We start from the raw sequence: 19,439 nt of genomic DNA on the forward strand, positions 1-19,439 counted from the left end.
TGGGACCCTTTCCCCCTCCTGGGCTGCCCCATCTAGCCTCAATAGGAGAAGATGCACCTAGTCTTTCTCCAACCTGACATGCCGGGGCTGGTTGATATCCATGGGAGGCCTCCACTTCTCAGAAGAGAAAGGCAGAAGGAATGGATGGGTAGGAGGGGTAGTGGTGGGTGAGGAACTCAGAGGAGAGGAGGGAGGGCAGACAGGAGTCAGGAGGCAAATTAATTAATTAATAAAACAATATCGTTTGCCACATTGAAAAAAAAAACAAAATCAAATAAGTCAGAATATAACAAAACAAACAAACAGTAGAAAAAGAGCCCAAGAAAATGCAAATGCTCTTTTTCATCTTAGCTTCGTAAGACCTGTACATAGTTTATTCATGGTTGCATTTGGTATATCCTGTACTTATAGAGATGAAGAGAAGTAAAGATTTATAGAAATTATAAAATACTTTGAGGTGAATGAATCGATGGCACAGAATATTAAAACTGGTGGTGCATAGCTAACTCAGTGATTAAAGGAAGTTTCATTGCTATAAATGTGCATGCTCAAATGAGTTAAGGGCCTGCAGCAATTAAAATCACTTTAATCTTGAGAACACATGTAATTAAGATGTGTCTTCCAGTTTAGGCTTATGTAGTGATTCTCATATATGTATTGACCCCAGCCTCTTCTCCTCATCTGCTGGCAAATGTTTTTGATACAGACACAGGAAACTCAGGAATTCTCTACACCTCTTTATGCAAGGGAAAATTGTATTCTTTCCACCTTTCTTTCTTTTCTCTTTTTTATTAATAGGCTCTTATATAGTAGGCCAAGGAGGATTTTGAACTCCTGATCTTCTCATATTCTCCTCCAAAATTCTCAGTCTATAAGTATGCACTAACAAACATAGTTTCTACAGTGTTGAAAATCAACACAAGGCCCTTGAATGTGCCAGGCAGGTGCTGGCATGTCCCCAGGCTCCCAATGAAACTTCAACTATGTTAAACTTAGGATGTAATGATTATGGCAGCACATTATTTAAATACTATTTTAATCATGTTCTAGCTAGAATTTTTATTATGGGAAACTAGTGAATGACATGTCTTTGAAGCACCTTCCTTGATCCATAAATTGTTATAATTTGGTATCAAAGTTAATAACATGGATCGTATGTGCTATCTAGTTGATCGTATCTGCTATCTACCTGAATGAAGAGGAAAAATAGAAATTATTGCTTTGAATGGTATTTAAGAAACATCGACTGACTAGTTCCAAGTTTCTAACATTGATATTACCACATTTCTCAAACTAACAAACTATGTATGTTTTGATATTGTGTAAGCACAGCTGATCAACGATAATCATATTTTTTGTTTTGTTTTATAAATCTGGTATCAGGGTAAATTATATGAATATACCACAAAGAATCAGTAGTATTTGAGGGTTGCTCTGTTTAAGCTCTATTGTAGACTTCCTCTGAGAACAACAAGAGATATAAACCAACATTCTTCTCTTTATATGTCTAGGGAGCTCTTGGTACTTTGTGCCTGGGTGTAATTTTATAGCAAAGAATTGTTTAACAAAGTCTGAAGTCACTTTTTCTTGTCACAGCTTCAGGCATTGCACTAATACCTAGTAGTTACCATAGGTCTGAGATGCTGGGGACAGGGACAGCATACAATGACAGGGACTACCTGCAGTAGGACAGGATGGAGACATCTCCGTAGCTCACAGCAGCTCTTTGTAAAAAAACAGTTGTTCCCAGTTTTCCTAACCTTAGCCTTAGACAACAGCTGTATAGATTTCATTTGTGTGTGACTGCTTTTCAGTTGGCCTTGGTGTGCATAATTATTCTATTATATCCACTTTCCTACTCCTTTTTCCTTCTGCTCTAGTGAATTCTGTGAACCTAGATGTTCCTTGATGTAATGATTCTTAAACAATTAAAAATTGAGGCATGAGGCACAGCACAGCATAGTTCTAATGGCCCAGGTGCATGCTCTGTGTTCGCATCTTGGAAACAATGCAGTAACTGCACAATGGTAGTTCCAGATTAATACTTGATTTGCAAAGAAAGCTTGAAGAAATTATTAGAAAATTAAATAGAGCCAATATTGAAACCCCAAGGGAAAAAAAAACTATTGAAGTTATGAAATAAGTTTTACATAACATTTGAGAGTGGTTCTTGGATAAGCAAGTATAGAATGTATAAAATCTTATACTGGTAAAACTAAGTCAGAGCACTGGGACTCTTAGGAGAGTCATTGTGTGCAATGTACAGAAGCAGAAAGCTAGCAGAACTGTTGAGTTAAGGGTTAACTTGACTCTTTCTGGCCACTGCCTGGCAGCTTTGCCCATCTCGTTGATCATTAGAGCTTCACAGGAAAATGCAAGTGGCTGGCCTGGGAGCTCTGAGCTCTGAAGTATAATAAGTCAAAAGTTAAATAATGATAAGTTTGCAATTATTATTATGTTGGCTATAGGCCTGGAAATAGGGAAGCTTGAAACTTTGGGGAACAATTCTAATTATTGATTCTTTGTGGGATATGGTTATTCTTTTGAATTTGATTTGGCAATGATTATGGGATGTCTTTCTTTTTTTTAACCTGCTTTTGGAGTATCAGTAAAAGACTGGGGCAAGAGAAAGGCAAGTGAGCATGAGAAAAGCATGTGAAGAGTGAGTGAGGAGAGAACGTGATGGGTAGAGAGAGAATGTGAGGCATGTATGAAGAGGGTGTGAGAGAAAGAAGAGTGCATGTGGTGTGTATGTGATATGTGGGTGTGTGTGTGTGTGTGTGTAAGTGAGAGAGAGGTACAGAGGTGTGAGCATGAAAGTTCAATCAAGAAAAAAGAAAAGCACACAGGAGAAAAGCAGAGAGCACAAGAGAACTCAGAGTGGGGTTGGAGAGATGGCTCAGTGGTTAAGAGCACTGACTGCTCTTCCGAAGGTTCTGAGTTCAAATCCCAGCAACCACATGGTGGCTCACAACCATCCGTAACGAGATCTGGCGCCCTCTTCTGGAGTGTCTGAAGACAGCTACAGTGTACTTTCATAAAATAAATAAATAAATAAATAAATAAATAAATAAATAAATAAATAAATCTTAAAAAAAAAAAGAGAACGCAGAGTGTGCAGCCTCAAGCTGCGTGCTAATAAGCGTGAGAGGAAGAGAGCAGAGAATGAGAGAGAAGAAAGAGAAACTTTAAGCCTTGAAAAACTGCCTGTCAGCTTGTACCCCAAAAGTAGTGTGTGTATATTTATTATGCACCTTCCAGATCCTCCTGCTTCCAGTTGAGATCTCTCATCCTGTGTGGAGGCTGGATCCCTGCAGTGAGATATTGTGGAAGATTCTGCAATACACAAGGAATCACAATTATCATTCTAAAATGTTCATCACATTGCCATCATACAAAATTCAAAACCTAGTTCTTTTGAATTTCCAGTAAATTAAAGTATTTTATTACAGATAATAACAAGCAACATAACTTTAGAAAAAGTATTATAACTTTCAATAATTTTTTTTATTTTTCTTGTTTTTCTTAGCAACCATAGTGTTAAACGAGCTCAACTGGACAAGTGCCTTAGATGAAGTATTCAAAAGAAATCGAGATGAAGACCCTACACTGCTGTGGCAAGTGTTTGGCAGTGCCACTGGCCTGGCCCGGTATTATCCAGGTAACTGTTCGCTGAAAGCTGCCATATCAGAATCAGTCATTTCTGTTAGTAGTCCTTTGTGTTGTAGGAAGACGTTGATGCTGTAGTAGGCTTACTGGTCATGTAGGCATAGCTAAATTCTCCAGTGCATGTCTCACATATCCCAGTACACATGTGCCGCACCAATTTGACCCAATAGGTTAAATAATAACTATTTAACAAGATTAGCATTAAGTTACAATAGTGCAATTTCCTCCATAAAGAAATTTTATAAAGTATAATAAAGCACTTGTAAAATTCATACAACATTTTAAATGTTAAATATTATGTATAAGGAGACTGAACTATAAAGGAAAAAACAGTACATATTTAAATGATAGATAGATAGATAGATAGATAGATAGATAGATAGATAGATAGATAGATTCATAGATAGGTAGATAGATAAAAGAGGAAACAACGTTGGGAAAAAAGATAAATGGGTTTGCTGGGGTGGGGTAGGGGCGGGATGGTTAAGATCCAGTCAAATACCTATTATATATGTTTGAAAATGCCAAATATCAATAAAATTCGACTGTAGCATTGCACTAACTTGATCATAATTACTTTAAAGTGAGGTACCTAAGAAGTAATGAGAAATGGTACTGGGAACCCAGTCAGTGCTATCATGAGCTAAGATACTTGGCATTAATCTGAGAGAGGATTTATACAGAAAGCCTGAAAAAGAAAAATTATGATTCCGGTCCAGTTGTACAACCATTACAGTAATAGATAGACTTTTAGAAATGTTTTGAATGGTTTCTCTCAAAAATCAAGTAAGGAGGCACAGGATGTGGAGCAGTAGGAGGGTGGATGGGGGTGGCAGGGGTGCAATATGGAGTGTAAAAAATAAATTAAAAAAAATCAAGTCTACAGTTGAAATTTAGGTTTTAAAAGTTCCAGTAGTTTTCCTTTAACCAAGGTGTGTGCACTGATTAAAATGAGAGGTCTAAGAAATAACAGAGTTTTCTTTTGTTCTAACAGGTTGCAGACAATTCTTAGGTCATCATAGTTATGAGATATACTCAGTGTACATAGATATGTTTAATAAATTTAAATAAATATTTATGTAATGCTCTTTATTTCTATAAAGGACTAAAGGAAGAAACAAACACTATTTACAACACAAAACAAAATTAGTCATGAACCCCTATGGAAAGACTTAGCGATTAACATTGACCAATGTTTGTATGTTTTCCACAGTTACCTGTACCATATTTTTACAAATACAACACGGATCCTTTCTCTCTAAGGACTGAAAAGATAACCTACCTTTCAGTTAACACAATAGAACCTCAGAGTTTGTGTTTTAAATTTGTTGTTTTGTTTTACTATTTAGCCCTACTAAGTGTGCTTACCAACTGAATTTGTCATAGTGAAACATCAGGGAAAATTTAGTGAAATACAATTTCAATTTTCCCTTGCTATGTGTGGTAATAGAAACAAATTTAAGTGTTCAGGTAGCACAGGTAGGTGAGGTCTTTATAACCTATGTGTGATTGCACATGGAAGATTGGAAACCTATAATTACTTCTATCATACATCCGATAGACTGGCAAAAGGCGAGTTTAAAATGCTAGAAAGGATTCCCAATAATATCTCATGTGTCAGGATTAGCATCAAGTTACAATAATAGTGTGGTTTCCTCCATGGAGAAATTTTATAAAGTATAATAAAGCACTTCTAAAACCCATGCTATGTCTTAAATGTTTACTATTTTGTATAAAGAGACTAAACTGTAAAGATAAAAAGCAACAGCATATATGTCCAGAAAAATCCTGATATGGTAACCTTTAAACAAATCTTACAAAATGTTGTCAAATAGAATTATAAAAATATGGAAACCAAATACCTAACATCCGCTCTAATAACCCACAAATAAAGTATCTTTAATAACACCACATACATTTTAAATCTTATAAAACTATTTACCTCATTCTCACAAATAAATTCTCACAAATGAACAGTTGAGGAAATGGATGAAAGGAGTCAATGATTGAAAATTAGAATATTTTTGAGAAAGCAAAGGACCAAGACCAGAGAGACAGGAACGACGCAGAGAAAGGCAAATGCTTCCCATAGCTATTCATTATTACAAGATTAACATTTTCTTTTCTTAAGTGTTTATATTTATTTTTAACTATTCAAAATAATTATTAATCAATATCCATATCCTTTTTTTAAAAGATTTTTTACTTAGATATTTTCTTTATTTACATTTCAAATGTTATCCTCATTCCTGGTTTCCTCTCTGAAAACCCCCGATACTCTCTGAAAACCCCCGATACCCTCCCCAAACCCTGCTCCCCAACCCACCCACTCCCACTTCCTGGCCCTAGCATTCCCCTACACTGGGGCTTAGAGCCTTCACAGGATCAAAGGCCTCTCTTCCCATTGATGGCTGACTAGGCCATCCTCTGCTACATATGCAGCTGGAGCCATGAGTCCCACCATGTATACACTTTGGTTGGTGGTTTAGTCCCTGGGAGCTCTAGGGGTACTGGTTGGTTCATATTGTTGTTCCTCCTATGGAGCTGCAAACCCCTTCAGCTCCTTGGGTACTTTCTCTGTCTCCTTCATTGAGGACCCTGTGCTTAGTCCAATGGTTGGTTGTGAGCATGCACCTCTGAATTTGTCAGGCACTGACAGAGCCTCTCAGAAGACAGCTATATCAGGCTCCTGTCAGCTAGCTTTTGTTGGCATCTGCAATAGTGTCTGGTTTTGGTGGTTGTTTATGGGATGGATCCGGGGGGGGGGGGCAGTCTCTGTTTGGTCATTCCTTCAGTCTGTGCTCCACACTTTGTCTCTGTAACTCCTTTCATGGTCATTTTGTTCCCTCTTCTAAGAAGGATCGAAGTATCCACAGTTTGGTTTTCCCTCTTCTTGAGTTTGATGTGATTTGTGATTTTATCTTAGGTATTCCAAGCTTCTGGGCTAATATCCACCTATCAGTGAGCGCATACCATGTGTATTCTATTGTGACTGGGTTACCTCACTCAGGATGATATTTTCTAGTTCCTTCCATTTACCTAAGAATTTCATAAATTCACTGTTTTTAATAGCTGAGTAATACTCCACTGTGTAAATGTACCACATTTTCTGTATCCATTCCTCTGTTTCTTATTTTTCATACTAATCATGCATTTTCAAGTGTGTTGACATTTGTTCATAATACCTTGGCAAAGACCTTTACATTTTTTATTGAATATTTTCTTTATTTATACTTCAAATATTATCCCATTTCCCAGTTTCCCCTCTCCTGGAAACCCCCTATTCCATCCTCCCCACCCCCTGCTTCTATGAAGTTGTTCTTCCACCCACCCACCCACTCCTGCCTCCCCACCCTCAATTCCCCTACACTGGGGTATCTATTGAACCTTCATGGGGACATGGGCCTCTTAATTTAGTCAAATCCTGGTGATCCTCTTGGAACACTAGCTATGAAATCCAGCCTTAGCCCAAACATAAAACATCATTTTTAAGTAGGGTTTGGCAGACAAACTGGCTCAACAGAAGACTTCCCTGATGAATTAAGAGACCTATTGGAAAGATTCTTAAATGGTCTACATGGAGTGCCTACTTTATATGCAATTTCTTTTCTAGTGATTTCAATGCTGGATTGGTCTTTATGATGTTAACAATATAATAGCACCAGATTTCTCAACAAAATGGTAAAATAGGGTCATCAACATGAATTAACTTGTTATAAATGTGTCAATAGACTATACTTCTATTACCACACTAGCAAAGAAAGGCTTATCTTTACCTTTAAGTACCAATTACTGATGGATCACAACAGAGATGTTGTTACTTCCTGGTATGTGTATGAGTAGTGTAAGCATCTGCGTGCAAATGCAGTTCCCTGTGCATGTTTGTCTAGAAGACTGAAGTCAGCATCAGATAGCCTCCTCAGTCACTCTTCCACCTTGTTTTTTGAGACAGATTCTGTCAGGAAACTTTCAGCTTACACTTTAGACTACACTAGATTAGGTAGCCAGTGAGCCATTCAGTCAGCCTGATTCTGTCCTCTGCCACCTCCTCAATTTAAAAATAATTGTTGGGATAAACTATTTGTTTCACCTACTTATGTCTCCTGGAATTGTAACAATTACAGCAGTAAATTGAGATTATAATTAGGGATAAATGTCTCATTGAAATGTCAAAGTAGAGAGCACTTATCCTTTTAGATAATTACTTTCTGTACAAAGGAAAAAAAAAACAGAAAAAAGTAGAATCTATCTCATATGACATTTACCACCTGCCTCACTGAACACTTTGTCCACCCTGCCTGTTTGTTCATTTCAAAGCGAAAAGATTAAAAAAAAATGGCACAATGTCTCTGCTTGAATGTTAAACTCCTAAGGCACATTTGCTTGGTGTGAGTGCTGAGTTGTTGCTGGAATGAACTGTAGCAGATCCTGGGTACTGAGTCCATGGCCTGCTACTCCCTTCTTTCCCATATGAATAGTCAGTTTCTCATAAACTATCAGTTTACATTTTGAAAAATAACTTGAGCACACCTTACACCTCAAATAGAATATAACAATATTTGAAGAATTCTGTCTTTAGTGTTGCTGCTGAAGGGTCATTTGATAGATTTCTAGAAATGGAGTAATATTGGAGCTTCAACTACTCTGTAATTTCCAAAGGTGCTGCTGTTGATGGCCCATTATTTTCAGTGATGCCTAAATTTTATCTATGTACCTACCTATCTATGTATCTATCTATGTATCTATGTATTTATGTATGTATGTATCATCTATCTATCTATCTATCTATCTATCTATCTATCTATCTCTCTATTTATCTACCTATCTTACATAGTGCTTTATGAATGAACACATGGTTTAGCTATGAATATATTTAACATCTATTCATCACCATTAAACTCATTTTAAATAAGATTACTACATTTTCACAATTATAATTAAAATTCAATGTGTGTTCATTGGAATTATTTGGGCTGCCAATTAAAAAAATCCAGACATTTCACTTCAGTATTAGGGAAGTTTGTGCCACATCTCAAATGTTAATACATGGTGGTAGCTGGTGAGTAACAATCACAGAGGAGTCTTCACCATCTGCCTCACCTCTGCCTCATGAGGGTGCCTTCTCCCTAATGGCCAGTCAATGCTAACATGAGCTTATCTGATACAGAACAATGTAGCTGCTCTTTTTTGGGAGAACTCAGAAACAATATTAAGCATTTCTACTTGTATGACACTGAACATAATTTAGTGTACTCATGGTCACAGTCTTCTTGTCTATGGCCATGTTATCAGCTAAAAGGCCAGAACTATGCTAAGGAAGGACACAGGAACACTGCAGGTGAAGGGCCTGTCCTGGCTGCCCACTGTGCGCATCTGTGCTTGTGGCAAATTGTTTCTACCTCACTGAAATCTAATCTAATTAATACATCAGAAGCCACGCATCTCCACATGTAGATCACGGTGCAGATCATTAAGTGATTAAGCAGCAAATAAATTAAACTGACGGCAGTAATAGATTTCCTATGGAAGCTGAGAAAAGAAGTAATTAGGACTAACATCATCAGAGAGCCTTATGAACTATAGATTAAAAATCAATTCAATTCAAAAAATAAAAATAAAAATGGGTAAAGGCTTTCTGGAGAAAAAAAAAAGGATCACATAAGAAGACACGATGAGGAAGACATATTGGTGTGCATGGGTGAGTCTAATAGACTGTTCCAGGACAGGAGTTGTAGTAAGTCAATGACTGCCAGTGGCTGCATAGGAGGCCTTGAAGGGCACAATGATTAATGTGGAGACATAACAGTATAGATAGTCTGGGTATTGGTTTGCTGTGTGTGTTATTAGACAGAGGAGGTCTATGGGATCATCCTCAGATTGCATTGCTAGGAAATGACAAAATGTGAAAATATAAAGACCCGAACAACAGACCAAATAGTAATTAAAGGGAGACTTCTTGAATACAAAAGATGGAGACATCAAAGAGTTAAGAAAAAAATGTTAGTGACTGACCGAAATGTGTCAGGTAGCCATAGATTTTAATTTGAGCAGATGTTGGGATGGTGCGGTTTTTATTAAAAATAGTGTCAGTGGTATGTTTATATGGAGAGCAAAATGATGGGTTAATTTCTGAACAGCAACGTTTGAAGTATAAAAGTGGGAAAGAAGGAATAGCTTGACATACAGCTAAGCCCAGGGTTTATATTCTGAATTCTGTGCATTGCTTTGCCATGTATTACCCTCAGCTGTGATGTGTGGTGTGGAATATGTATGGTAAACATGTGTGAAGTGCATTGTATACTGTTTGGAAGATTTAAAATAGTCCTGCGTTTCTCTAACATTACAACTACATCTCTTATCTGCGCCTTGTTAAAGTTACTCTCTGTGACTCACAGGGCTGCTCAGAATAGCTGCTCAGCTAAAGTTCTGGTCACAGTTGAACTGACTAAAGGGTTCCCCTGGTAGTTCATGGGGGTAGAGCAGATATGTAGATGCTAATTTTAAAAATGGGAGTTGTTTGTAATTAGACTGGGGGAAATAACTATAAAACACCAGTGCATATTGCTAAACCCTTCAGCTGTTTGGACTTCTAAAATCTCTCTCATTCTGCTCCATTTTCCTTTATGGATTGTTAAATCTCTACACCTTATGCCTTTTGTTTTTAGGTGCATGTAGCCCTCTTTGATGTGCTGATCATTTTGTGCTAGATGCATTTGGTTCAATAATTTGGAAGCATTTTGTCTACAACATTAGAGATCCTATGCACTTTTGAGGTCCAGGAATGAAAACTTCCAAAGTTTTACCATTACCAATTTTCCAAGGACTTTTTCCATGACTGAAATGTGAAATGTGAAACTTTTCATTGTAGAATCATAATTTTCTTGTGTGATTATTAAGAGTTTATCAGTTCTTAATAAAATGGGGACATTTTCATTGTCAGAGCTAAAATTTTTCCTTTGGGTGAAACATATCTAGTATTATGTTCCAGTAAATCTTTCCCTCCCATACTTCATAAAACTTACTGTGCCCTGGCCGTTCTCTAGCTACTTAAATGATTAAATATGCATGAGCATTATTTTTATTGAACCTTCTACTCTAACATATACCTGGCTGCTGTTAATGATTAGTTCTCCCGACAGCAAAATTTCTATATTCTATCTGAAGATTTTCCATGTGGCACACTATACAATAGGTGTTAAAAATTATGGTTTTTATGCTTATCCACAGAGCTGCGTCTCTATGTGTTTGTATAATTGAGCCAAAAGAAAGAATGGTATGGTGGAGACTGCAGAGTCCTTCTCCTGATAATCCAGGGTCATTGTCTGATCAAGTCTCATTGTCCAGAATACAAGCGTAAATTTAAAAACAGTTCCATTGGGCAGATGAGAGAGTTCAGCAGGAAAAATGGCTTGCTATGCTAGCATAGCAATGTCAATTTAAATTCCAGAACACATGTAACAATGGAAGGAAAGTGTCTACTCCACAAAATTGTCTCCCAGCCTCCACATAAGTGATGGGGAAGGTGTGTGCACACACACACAAGTCACACAACAACAACAACAACCAATAACGGCAATAAATTAACATTTTCTACTAGGTTGCTATATAAAAGTTAACAACTGAATTAAAGCCAATAATATACATCTCTTATTTATAAAGGAAAAATCCTAAAAGCAAATCATCTTTCTAATAGCCCTTGGGTAGAAAAAAAGCAAAACTTACAATCAATTTAAAAACAGGAAGAGTTGAAATAACATGATTAGAAAGTGATTTGTGGAAATCAGGTGGCAAGTTCTGTGTGAGGAAGCACACGTGGCACTCTTCATCCAGTGCCATTTGCCCTGCTGTCCCATGCAGACCATCCAGAGACTGCCACAGCCTCTGTGTCCAATTTGCACCCTCACAGTAGCCCAGGCTGTATTTTATAACTGTCAGTAGCGTTTTCCTTCTTGAACTTAGCATTAATTCCACAAATCTCTTTCCTTTCTGTATCTGTATGTTTGTTTAATAAAGCTCTTCTGGCCAAGAGCTTGTTTTCTATCACTGAAAATGGAATGTAAATACAGCCTTCCCTATACAGGCTTTTCATAGACCAGTCTTTCTTTCATTCCCTTGGAGAACTTTGATGCATTAAAACTGCTACACAATTTTATATCCCTTCAGAAATTATTTGGGATACACTATTAATCTAAACACTGGAATACATGGAACTTATAGATCTACTTTTAAGCTCCATAGCATACAATGCAGTGGCTTTCATGTCAAGGAGAGTAGTAGCTATTTATTAAGTTAAGCTGCATTATTTTAGTCCCTTGGAATTGGAAGGAAGTATCATAGTAGAATTTCAGGATGTGCAGAGTATCTTTAGTGGTCAAGCAACTTATCAGGACTGTCTTCCCATGTTCCAAACATTTGATGCTGCATAGACAATGCAACATCCCAGTAAGTTTGCTCATATAGCTGATCGTCAGAGCTGTCTGGACTATATTGCAACCATCTCCCCATGGAATAAGACATTTATTAGTTTGACTACTCACCACGTATTATAATTCTAGCTATGTTCTCTGCCTTAATCATTTCAGTCCTATATAATACACAGTTGCTAACTCTGTAAATAACTACATTAGGCTCCAGTGTGGGAAAACAGAATGATAAATACAGACCAACGACTGATCTGAATATTTAATTCATTCTATCAGTGGAGAAATTCAAATATCTCCTAACTTGAATAAAGGTGGTTTCCTAATTAGCCTGTCTCAGTATTATCTAAAGTGTTAAAATATCAGGCATGATGTGCCTAAAAGAGAGTAATTGAGACAGCAGTTTTTATATCTTGTTCTTTTCTGGTGCAAGTCTAGAACCTTACGTTTCATTGGTACATGAATAGTGTTTATGCAATATTTTTTAATAGTATGAATAGCACTGTCAGTGCCTAGTAGCTGGATTCCCAGTTCTTTTATTCCAATGAATTTATTTCAATTAAATTATACAAGGGTATAATTTAAATTTGCTTGAAACAGAGGTTTACTATGCAGCCCCAGTTGACCTGTGAAGTCCAAAGTGTTCTCAAATTCCCAGATCTGCCTACCTTTGCTCCTCAAGTGCTGGGATTAAAGGCCCATTTGAAGACATTGCTGACTCTAGGAAATTTGCTATTATAATAAGAGTATGCAGGCAACCATACTTGGTGGTACAAATGCACACATACTCACACACTCACAAACCCACACATACATACAGAGAGAAAGAGAGAGAGAGAGAGAGAGAGAGAGAAAGGAGGGAGAAAGCCTAGAGCTTCAGCAGAAAGAGAAAGGTAAATGGGTAATGGGGGATTAAGCAAAGGACTAAGCTTTATTATAGACATGTATGTAACTGTCAAAGAATAGAGGATAGGAGAAACAAGACTTCTCTGATCTCTCAGTTGTCTGTCTACACCTGAGCAGAGGTTGCTAGCTGCTCGCAAAATTCTGTCATCCATTTGTAAGTGTCCTTTGAAAATGATGACTTGACGGAGGACTTCATTTTTTTAAAATTTAATTTTATTTGTAATTCATTTTTTTACACTCCATATTCCATTCCACGCCCCTCCCCATCCAACCTCTGGCTGCTCCACATCCCACAGCTCCTCCCCACCTCACCCTATCTCCACGTGAACGCTCCCACCTCCACCTCACGTGACCTCTAAACTCCCTGGGGCCTCCAGTCTCTTGAGGGTTAGGTGCATCATCTCTGAATGGACACAGACCTGGAAGTCCTCTACTCTATGTGCGTTGGGGGCTTCATATCAGCCGGTGAATGCTGTCCATTTGGTGGTCCATGTTTGAAAGACCTTGTGGATCCAGATTAATGAAGACTGATGGTCTTCCTAAAGAGTCGCCCTTTTCTTCAGCTTCTTTCAGCTTTCCGTAAGGCCTGACACTATTACTGAGGCTATGGAGTGCTCACAAAAAGAGACCTATCATGACTGCCCTCAGAAAGACAGATACAGTCATAGTGATAGAGTCAGATACAGTTATTTGCAGCCAACCAATGGACTGAAGTAGCCGAGGACTTAATTTTTTAAAGTCCCTCTGCATCTGTGGTACCCAGAGGCAGTCCACATTAGGCCCCATGAATGAAAGAAGTCTGTCTTTTCAAGACTCACACTGCAATGACTTGGTTGTGCCTCATCCTCAATTTTTTTCTAGCTCTATGTCCATTGACCCTGGGACTGAAAGACTGTCAGAAACAATAACTCTGGGTGTCCTAGATCTCTGCATAATTGCTTGGAACATTTTTAGAATTTATCTGTTTGTCTATCTATCTATCTATCTACTGTCTGTCTGTCTATATGTATGTATGTATGTTCCTATCTATATCTGCATTGTTGTTTTGAGACCATTCTCACTATGGAGCCTTGGCTGGCCTGGAAACCAAATTAGCCTCAAACTCACCTGCCTCTGCTAGGCACATGCTGGCATTCAAACCCACCTGCCTCTGCTAGGCACATGCTGGCATTCCAGGTGTGTATCACCACACTCCCCCTTGAAGTGAAATTTATGATACACATGAATAGTCATGCCTAAACTGGGAATTTTAGATGACAAATAACAGTACCGTGATAAGACATGGGTATTTGTAATCATACTCTGAGGCATTTCCTGTTATCAAAACTAATACAGGTTAGTCTTCCTTTTTTTTTTTTTTTTTTTTTTTTTTTTTTTAGAAAAGGTTTCNTCCCCCTTGAAGTGAAATTTATGATACACATGAATAGTCATGCCTAAACTGGGAATTTTAGATGACAAATAACAGTACCGTGATAAGACATGGGTTTTAGTAATTATACGCTTATACATTTCCTGTTTTTAAAACTAATTAAGGTTATTCTTTTTTTTTTTTTTTTTTTTTTTTTTGAGTTTTTCCAAGAAAAGTCAAAATCTGAAGAAGTCAACCATTTTCCTTTCTAAATCCTCTGGGACTTCAGTCTGAGTATAATATCCACACTCACTTAAGAAGACGAACCCTCCCTGCCCCCACACCCGTGCTGGAACTGTGATGCAAACTAGGAGTGATGGAGATTCTATTCTGGAAGAGAACTCTGGGTAGTGTATGGAATCTATTCTGGATCGCAGCTGGAAGTTCTGTTAGGTATATTAGACAAGTGGAGTCAACTAGGCTACTGCCTTTAAAAACTAGCTGGAGTTTATTGTGTTGGAATGCAGCATGTATCTAATACTCTGCAGTACATGACTGGGCCAAGCTGTGTATCAGTGCCATTCTGTCTACCAGAAAATATCCGCAGTGTCTATTCAGACATTTTTTGAGTCTATAAAATGTACTGTTTTAATTTTAGTAAGATTAACAATATGAAGTTCCCAGAGTTAAAAAACAAAACAAAACAAAGAAACAAACAAAAAACAACGTTGCACATAACCAAGTGGAAGTGCAATAGTCTGTCACTTGAAGTGGTCTTTCTACTAAGAGACATGGTTCTCAACAAATGAAATGAAAAATGGATACTTTTTATCATTAGGCAACATTTATAAAAAGGGGCCATGGAAATGTGCATGCCTCCTTAAGATTGATTTCCAGCACATGATGTTTAAGTTCTGAATTCATGTACAGGTCCTACTCCCTGACCAAGGGGTTGGACAGCTGCCGGAGTACACTCTACATATCCTGTAAAGTGGAGTAATCCTGCAGTGGACTTAGTAGAAGATACAACGATAGCTCGTTTCTTTTTTTGGTTTGGGGAAACATCTCCATAAATGATCATTATCGCTGTCAATGAAATGATTCATTCAGAAATGAGATTACCACACTATGCTGTTTCTAAAACCCCCTCTTCAGCCATCCTTAAGTCTTAATGGAACATAAAAGGTTTATTTAAAATGAAAAGTGGTTTCCCCTTTTTCCGAGATTTGAGAATCTCTCATTTCCTTTCCAGAAGTCTAGTTTTACTGTGAATGGTTATGAAGCATTATTTGAAGGGACTGCAGAACATAGTCATTTTTTCTTTGCTATTTTATTTTCCATAATTTTGAACTTGAATAAATAGCATACCACTTAAATATCATGATGAGATTTTATACACTAAGTAGTAATATCACAGAAGAATTTATATTGTTTAATTTAACCATAATATAAATACTCTAACTTACTATTACTGTGTTTTACTTCAGGAAAACTTATATGAGATTAACAGTTCTAAATATATGCCGTCTAAGATTAGCAATGTTAATAAAATTTAATGTTCTTGTCCTTCATGTAAATTATAGCATTTTAATTTTCTTGTGTCTTTAAAGAAATGTATAAATTTTATGGAGCATATTAATTCCAATTAGTAGATTTTTATTTAGCAATCTTAGTGAAAACACAAGTTTCATACTAATGTTCTCTATAAAGAATGAAGGACATTGCTCAGGGAGAGAGAGTTAAAATATATGCAAACATGAAGACTTACCAACCAAAGTGCAGATTCCTCGACTTCATGTGGACATTTTGTAGGTGTGTTGGCTCAGAAGGTAGACTGTATCCTCAGAACAAGCTGGATGCAAGAGTAGCCATATTAATGAGCTCTGCATTTGATTGTGACTGCTGCTGTAGTGAAGCAGGTGGAGGAGCCATGCAGAATGATCTGAACATCAGCCTTGGACAACCACATGTACCGACATGTGCGCAGCCATCACTTGCAAGGAAGGAAAAAAAAATCAACAAACATCACAATGGGGAGAGAGAAAACTATACTTTAAAAACTCCAATCTAATTCAATCAATTATGAGAGTCATTGTTGTGATCTTTCAATTCATGGCTGTTGGCTAGACATTGGCTATGGAAAGTAATCACAGTCTTTTCAGCTCTGTGCATTTCTGTTAGCTTTGGAACAATCAAAAGGGACAGGAGAGAAATTACACCATTTGGACCAGTTAAATTTTATCGTTAAGAAAGAATTATTCACTATAACTTGGGAGATGGCTCAGAGAGTAAGACCACTTTCTGCACAACCGTAAGAACCCAAGTTCAACCTCCCAGCATAAAAATCTGGGTGTAGTTGTAAATCAGTTATCCCAGAATTGTGGGAGGGGCTGAATTAAAAGGCTTGCTGGCTCCCAGTAAATAGTGCTCCAATAGTAGATTCAGTGTACTACTATGGTCTGCAGGAGTGCTAAGATGTGTACCTACACACACATTTGAGTTTTCACCACCAATATATACCACAAATCAACACACATCATAATAGGGAAAAAGAAAAAAATATACTTTAAAAAATCCAATCTAATTCAATCAATTATCAGAGTATCAAAGTCATTGTTGAGAATTAAGAAACCTAAGGCTAAGGACATGGCTTGGGAAGAGAACATTAAAACGTATGCAAACATGAAGACTTGACAGGATGCAGATCCCTTAGACTTCATGTGAACGTTTTGGAGGTGTGTTGGCTCAGAAGGTGGAGACCAGTATCCTCAGAATGAGAAGTTTCATTAGACTTAAAGATTTCCAAAAAAAAAAAAAAAAAAAAAGCACAAATACCTTGTATATGACAAGGTAGTCTAATCTATAGCTACCTATGAGGCTGAAATAAAGTCATAAAGGAGATGTTAATGGCCCAATACTCTGACCTAAGATCTGATCCTCTTCTAGAGACATGGATATATTCTTAAAAAGCAGGTAAGTCACTAGGAGGCCATTTTGGTGGAATTTGCTAGGAAATGACTCTTTGGTATTTCTAATGTTAACCAGAAATTGTCCTCTACAAAAAATAAATAAATAAAAATAAAACAATAAAAAACGTGAGAGAGGTCCTACAGATGAGAACTCGTGTCAGTAGGCTATTGTTGGCCATTGGGATCATAGTGGAGTTTCAGAATCTTCCAGAATAAGAAGTAGGGACAGTATAAAACAATGGTGGCTAAGTCTAAAGAACACGTATGTACAGCAGCAGACAGACACCAGATAATCTGTTCATAGTCAGAGCCCATGAGCTAACAAGTGACATACCTTAGGAAATATTCCTTTCTCATTCAGTGTCTTGCATCATCTGTACATAATATATGGAACTGTGCTAATTACTAAAAGGAAAGTATTGAAAATCCCCAGATATTCAATCAAGCAAACCAACCAATGTGAAACATTTCAGTTGAGAGGTAATCAGTACATATATAGAGGCATTGTATTAAAATTCACATATAATTTCTTTAAACTATTTTATTATTATTGAGATATTAACTGATATTTAGAGTAATTGTTGAAAGGGAACCGATATATCATTTCCCATACTTGTTGCTTGAATCTAAGACTATTACAAGGCAAAGTGTGATATTTATATCGTTGACAGCACGGATGAAAACTGAACTCGTTTTAAAGAAATAAGTTTAATGGATGTTATATTAGCTATGTCAGTAATTGGTTCTTTGGGGAGAACTATATTTAAACTTACAGTTTATGCAAATGTGATTAGTCATTTGAAATGAATAAGTCATTTCATAATATAGCTATGCATATAAAATTTCCTAGTCAAGAAGGGCTTCTGAGGTTGTGTATGTATTTTGACATGCTTTAATTGGCCTAATTATCTTAGTTGGATAAGCATGGCTCTTGCAAAGAGTCTCCATAATTTTCATGACTTCTCAATAAAAAAAGGGGGGGTAGATCATAGTGCATTTGTCATCTGAGTCAGGGATTTTCTTTAGTCACATGTATAAACATGCTTGATGTAAGGGACTTCTGTGGCATAAAATTGTCATGCAGCCCATGGGTGTTGACTAGTCTTCATTAGGTCCAGCCTGTGGATGAAAGTAATGAGTTCCAGAGCACTTTAATCTAAGTAAATGTAGTCTTAATTAGAATAAGTATGAATCAATTACCTTTCAAAATCAATATAACAACTCAAGAAGGTTTTTTTGTTTGTTTGTTTTAGTTTCTAATTTCAGAAAAATGTAAAGGTTTCAAACTAATAGATTATTGACTTTCTGTTTGAATTATTTTACATCATTCAAATAAATTTGCAAAAACCAAATACTTTTTAGTATATGTGCTGCCGAAGCGAGCACAAAAACCAAATACTTTTTCTGTTATGTTTTAAAAATTATATCTATCTATTAAATGCATTCGATGTATTTCTATCTCAGCACACTCCCCTTTGCCTTTCCCAGTCTTTCAAGACCTCTTTCCCTTTAGGTCCTCCTTTCCACTTAATGTTCACTTGGGTCCAGTTAAAGATGCCCTTATGTGTGTGTATAGAACCATCTATGTGAGCATGGGCAGTCTTCCAAGCAAGTTATTACATCTCTGAAGAAAGCCAACCCGACTCACCTTCCCTAATAACCCTCCCTGGGCCCTCATGTGCATCTCTCTGCTCCGGGCTAGACTGTGGACTGACTTGATGATGTGCTAGTCTCCCAGCTGTAGATGTCATGAGGTCCTGAGTGTAACACCCTTGTCACTTGTGGAAGATGCTGCTTGACAGCAGTCCTCCCCATTCCCGAGCTCTTACAGTCTGTGCACCACCTCTTCAGTCATGTTCCTTGAGCGTGAGAGGGAGGCAGCGTGACAAAGATAGCGACTTTGGGGCTTGAAACTTCATCATTTATTCCCTGCACTTTGACTAGCTGTGAGTCTCCATATTAATGTCTGTCCACTATAAAAGGAACTTCTCTAATGAGGAATGAAGGCTGCACCAAGCCGCCAAGAATCTGCATTGACATGAGTTTAACAGAAAAAGAGAATTAAAGTTAACTTTAATTGTATCTTAACCTTTTATGTATAATTTTTTTTTTTTTTTTTTTTTTTTT

At 37.1% G+C, this 19,439-nt stretch overlaps 1 protein-coding gene across 4 annotated transcripts in view; it reads left to right on the plus strand.

Moving 5' to 3' along the window:
- Window positions 1–19,439, plus strand: part of Cacna2d1 (calcium voltage-gated channel auxiliary subunit alpha2delta 1) — a 419,594-nt gene that overhangs the window by 297,284 nt on the left and 102,871 nt on the right. For all 4 annotated transcript variants that reach the window (XM_021163867.1, XM_021163869.1, XM_021163868.1 and 1 more), the window contains exon 7: window positions 3,530–3,661. In XM_021163867.1, coding sequence (XP_021019526.1) covers window positions 3,530–3,661 — 132 coding nt within the window. The remainder of the gene's footprint in view (window positions 1–3,529; window positions 3,662–19,439) is intronic.

The sequence above is a fragment of the Mus caroli genome, chromosome 5, assembly GCF_900094665.2.
Source record: "Mus caroli chromosome 5, CAROLI_EIJ_v1.1, whole genome shotgun sequence".
In the NCBI taxonomy this organism is placed as follows: domain Eukaryota; kingdom Metazoa; phylum Chordata; class Mammalia; order Rodentia; family Muridae; genus Mus; species Mus caroli.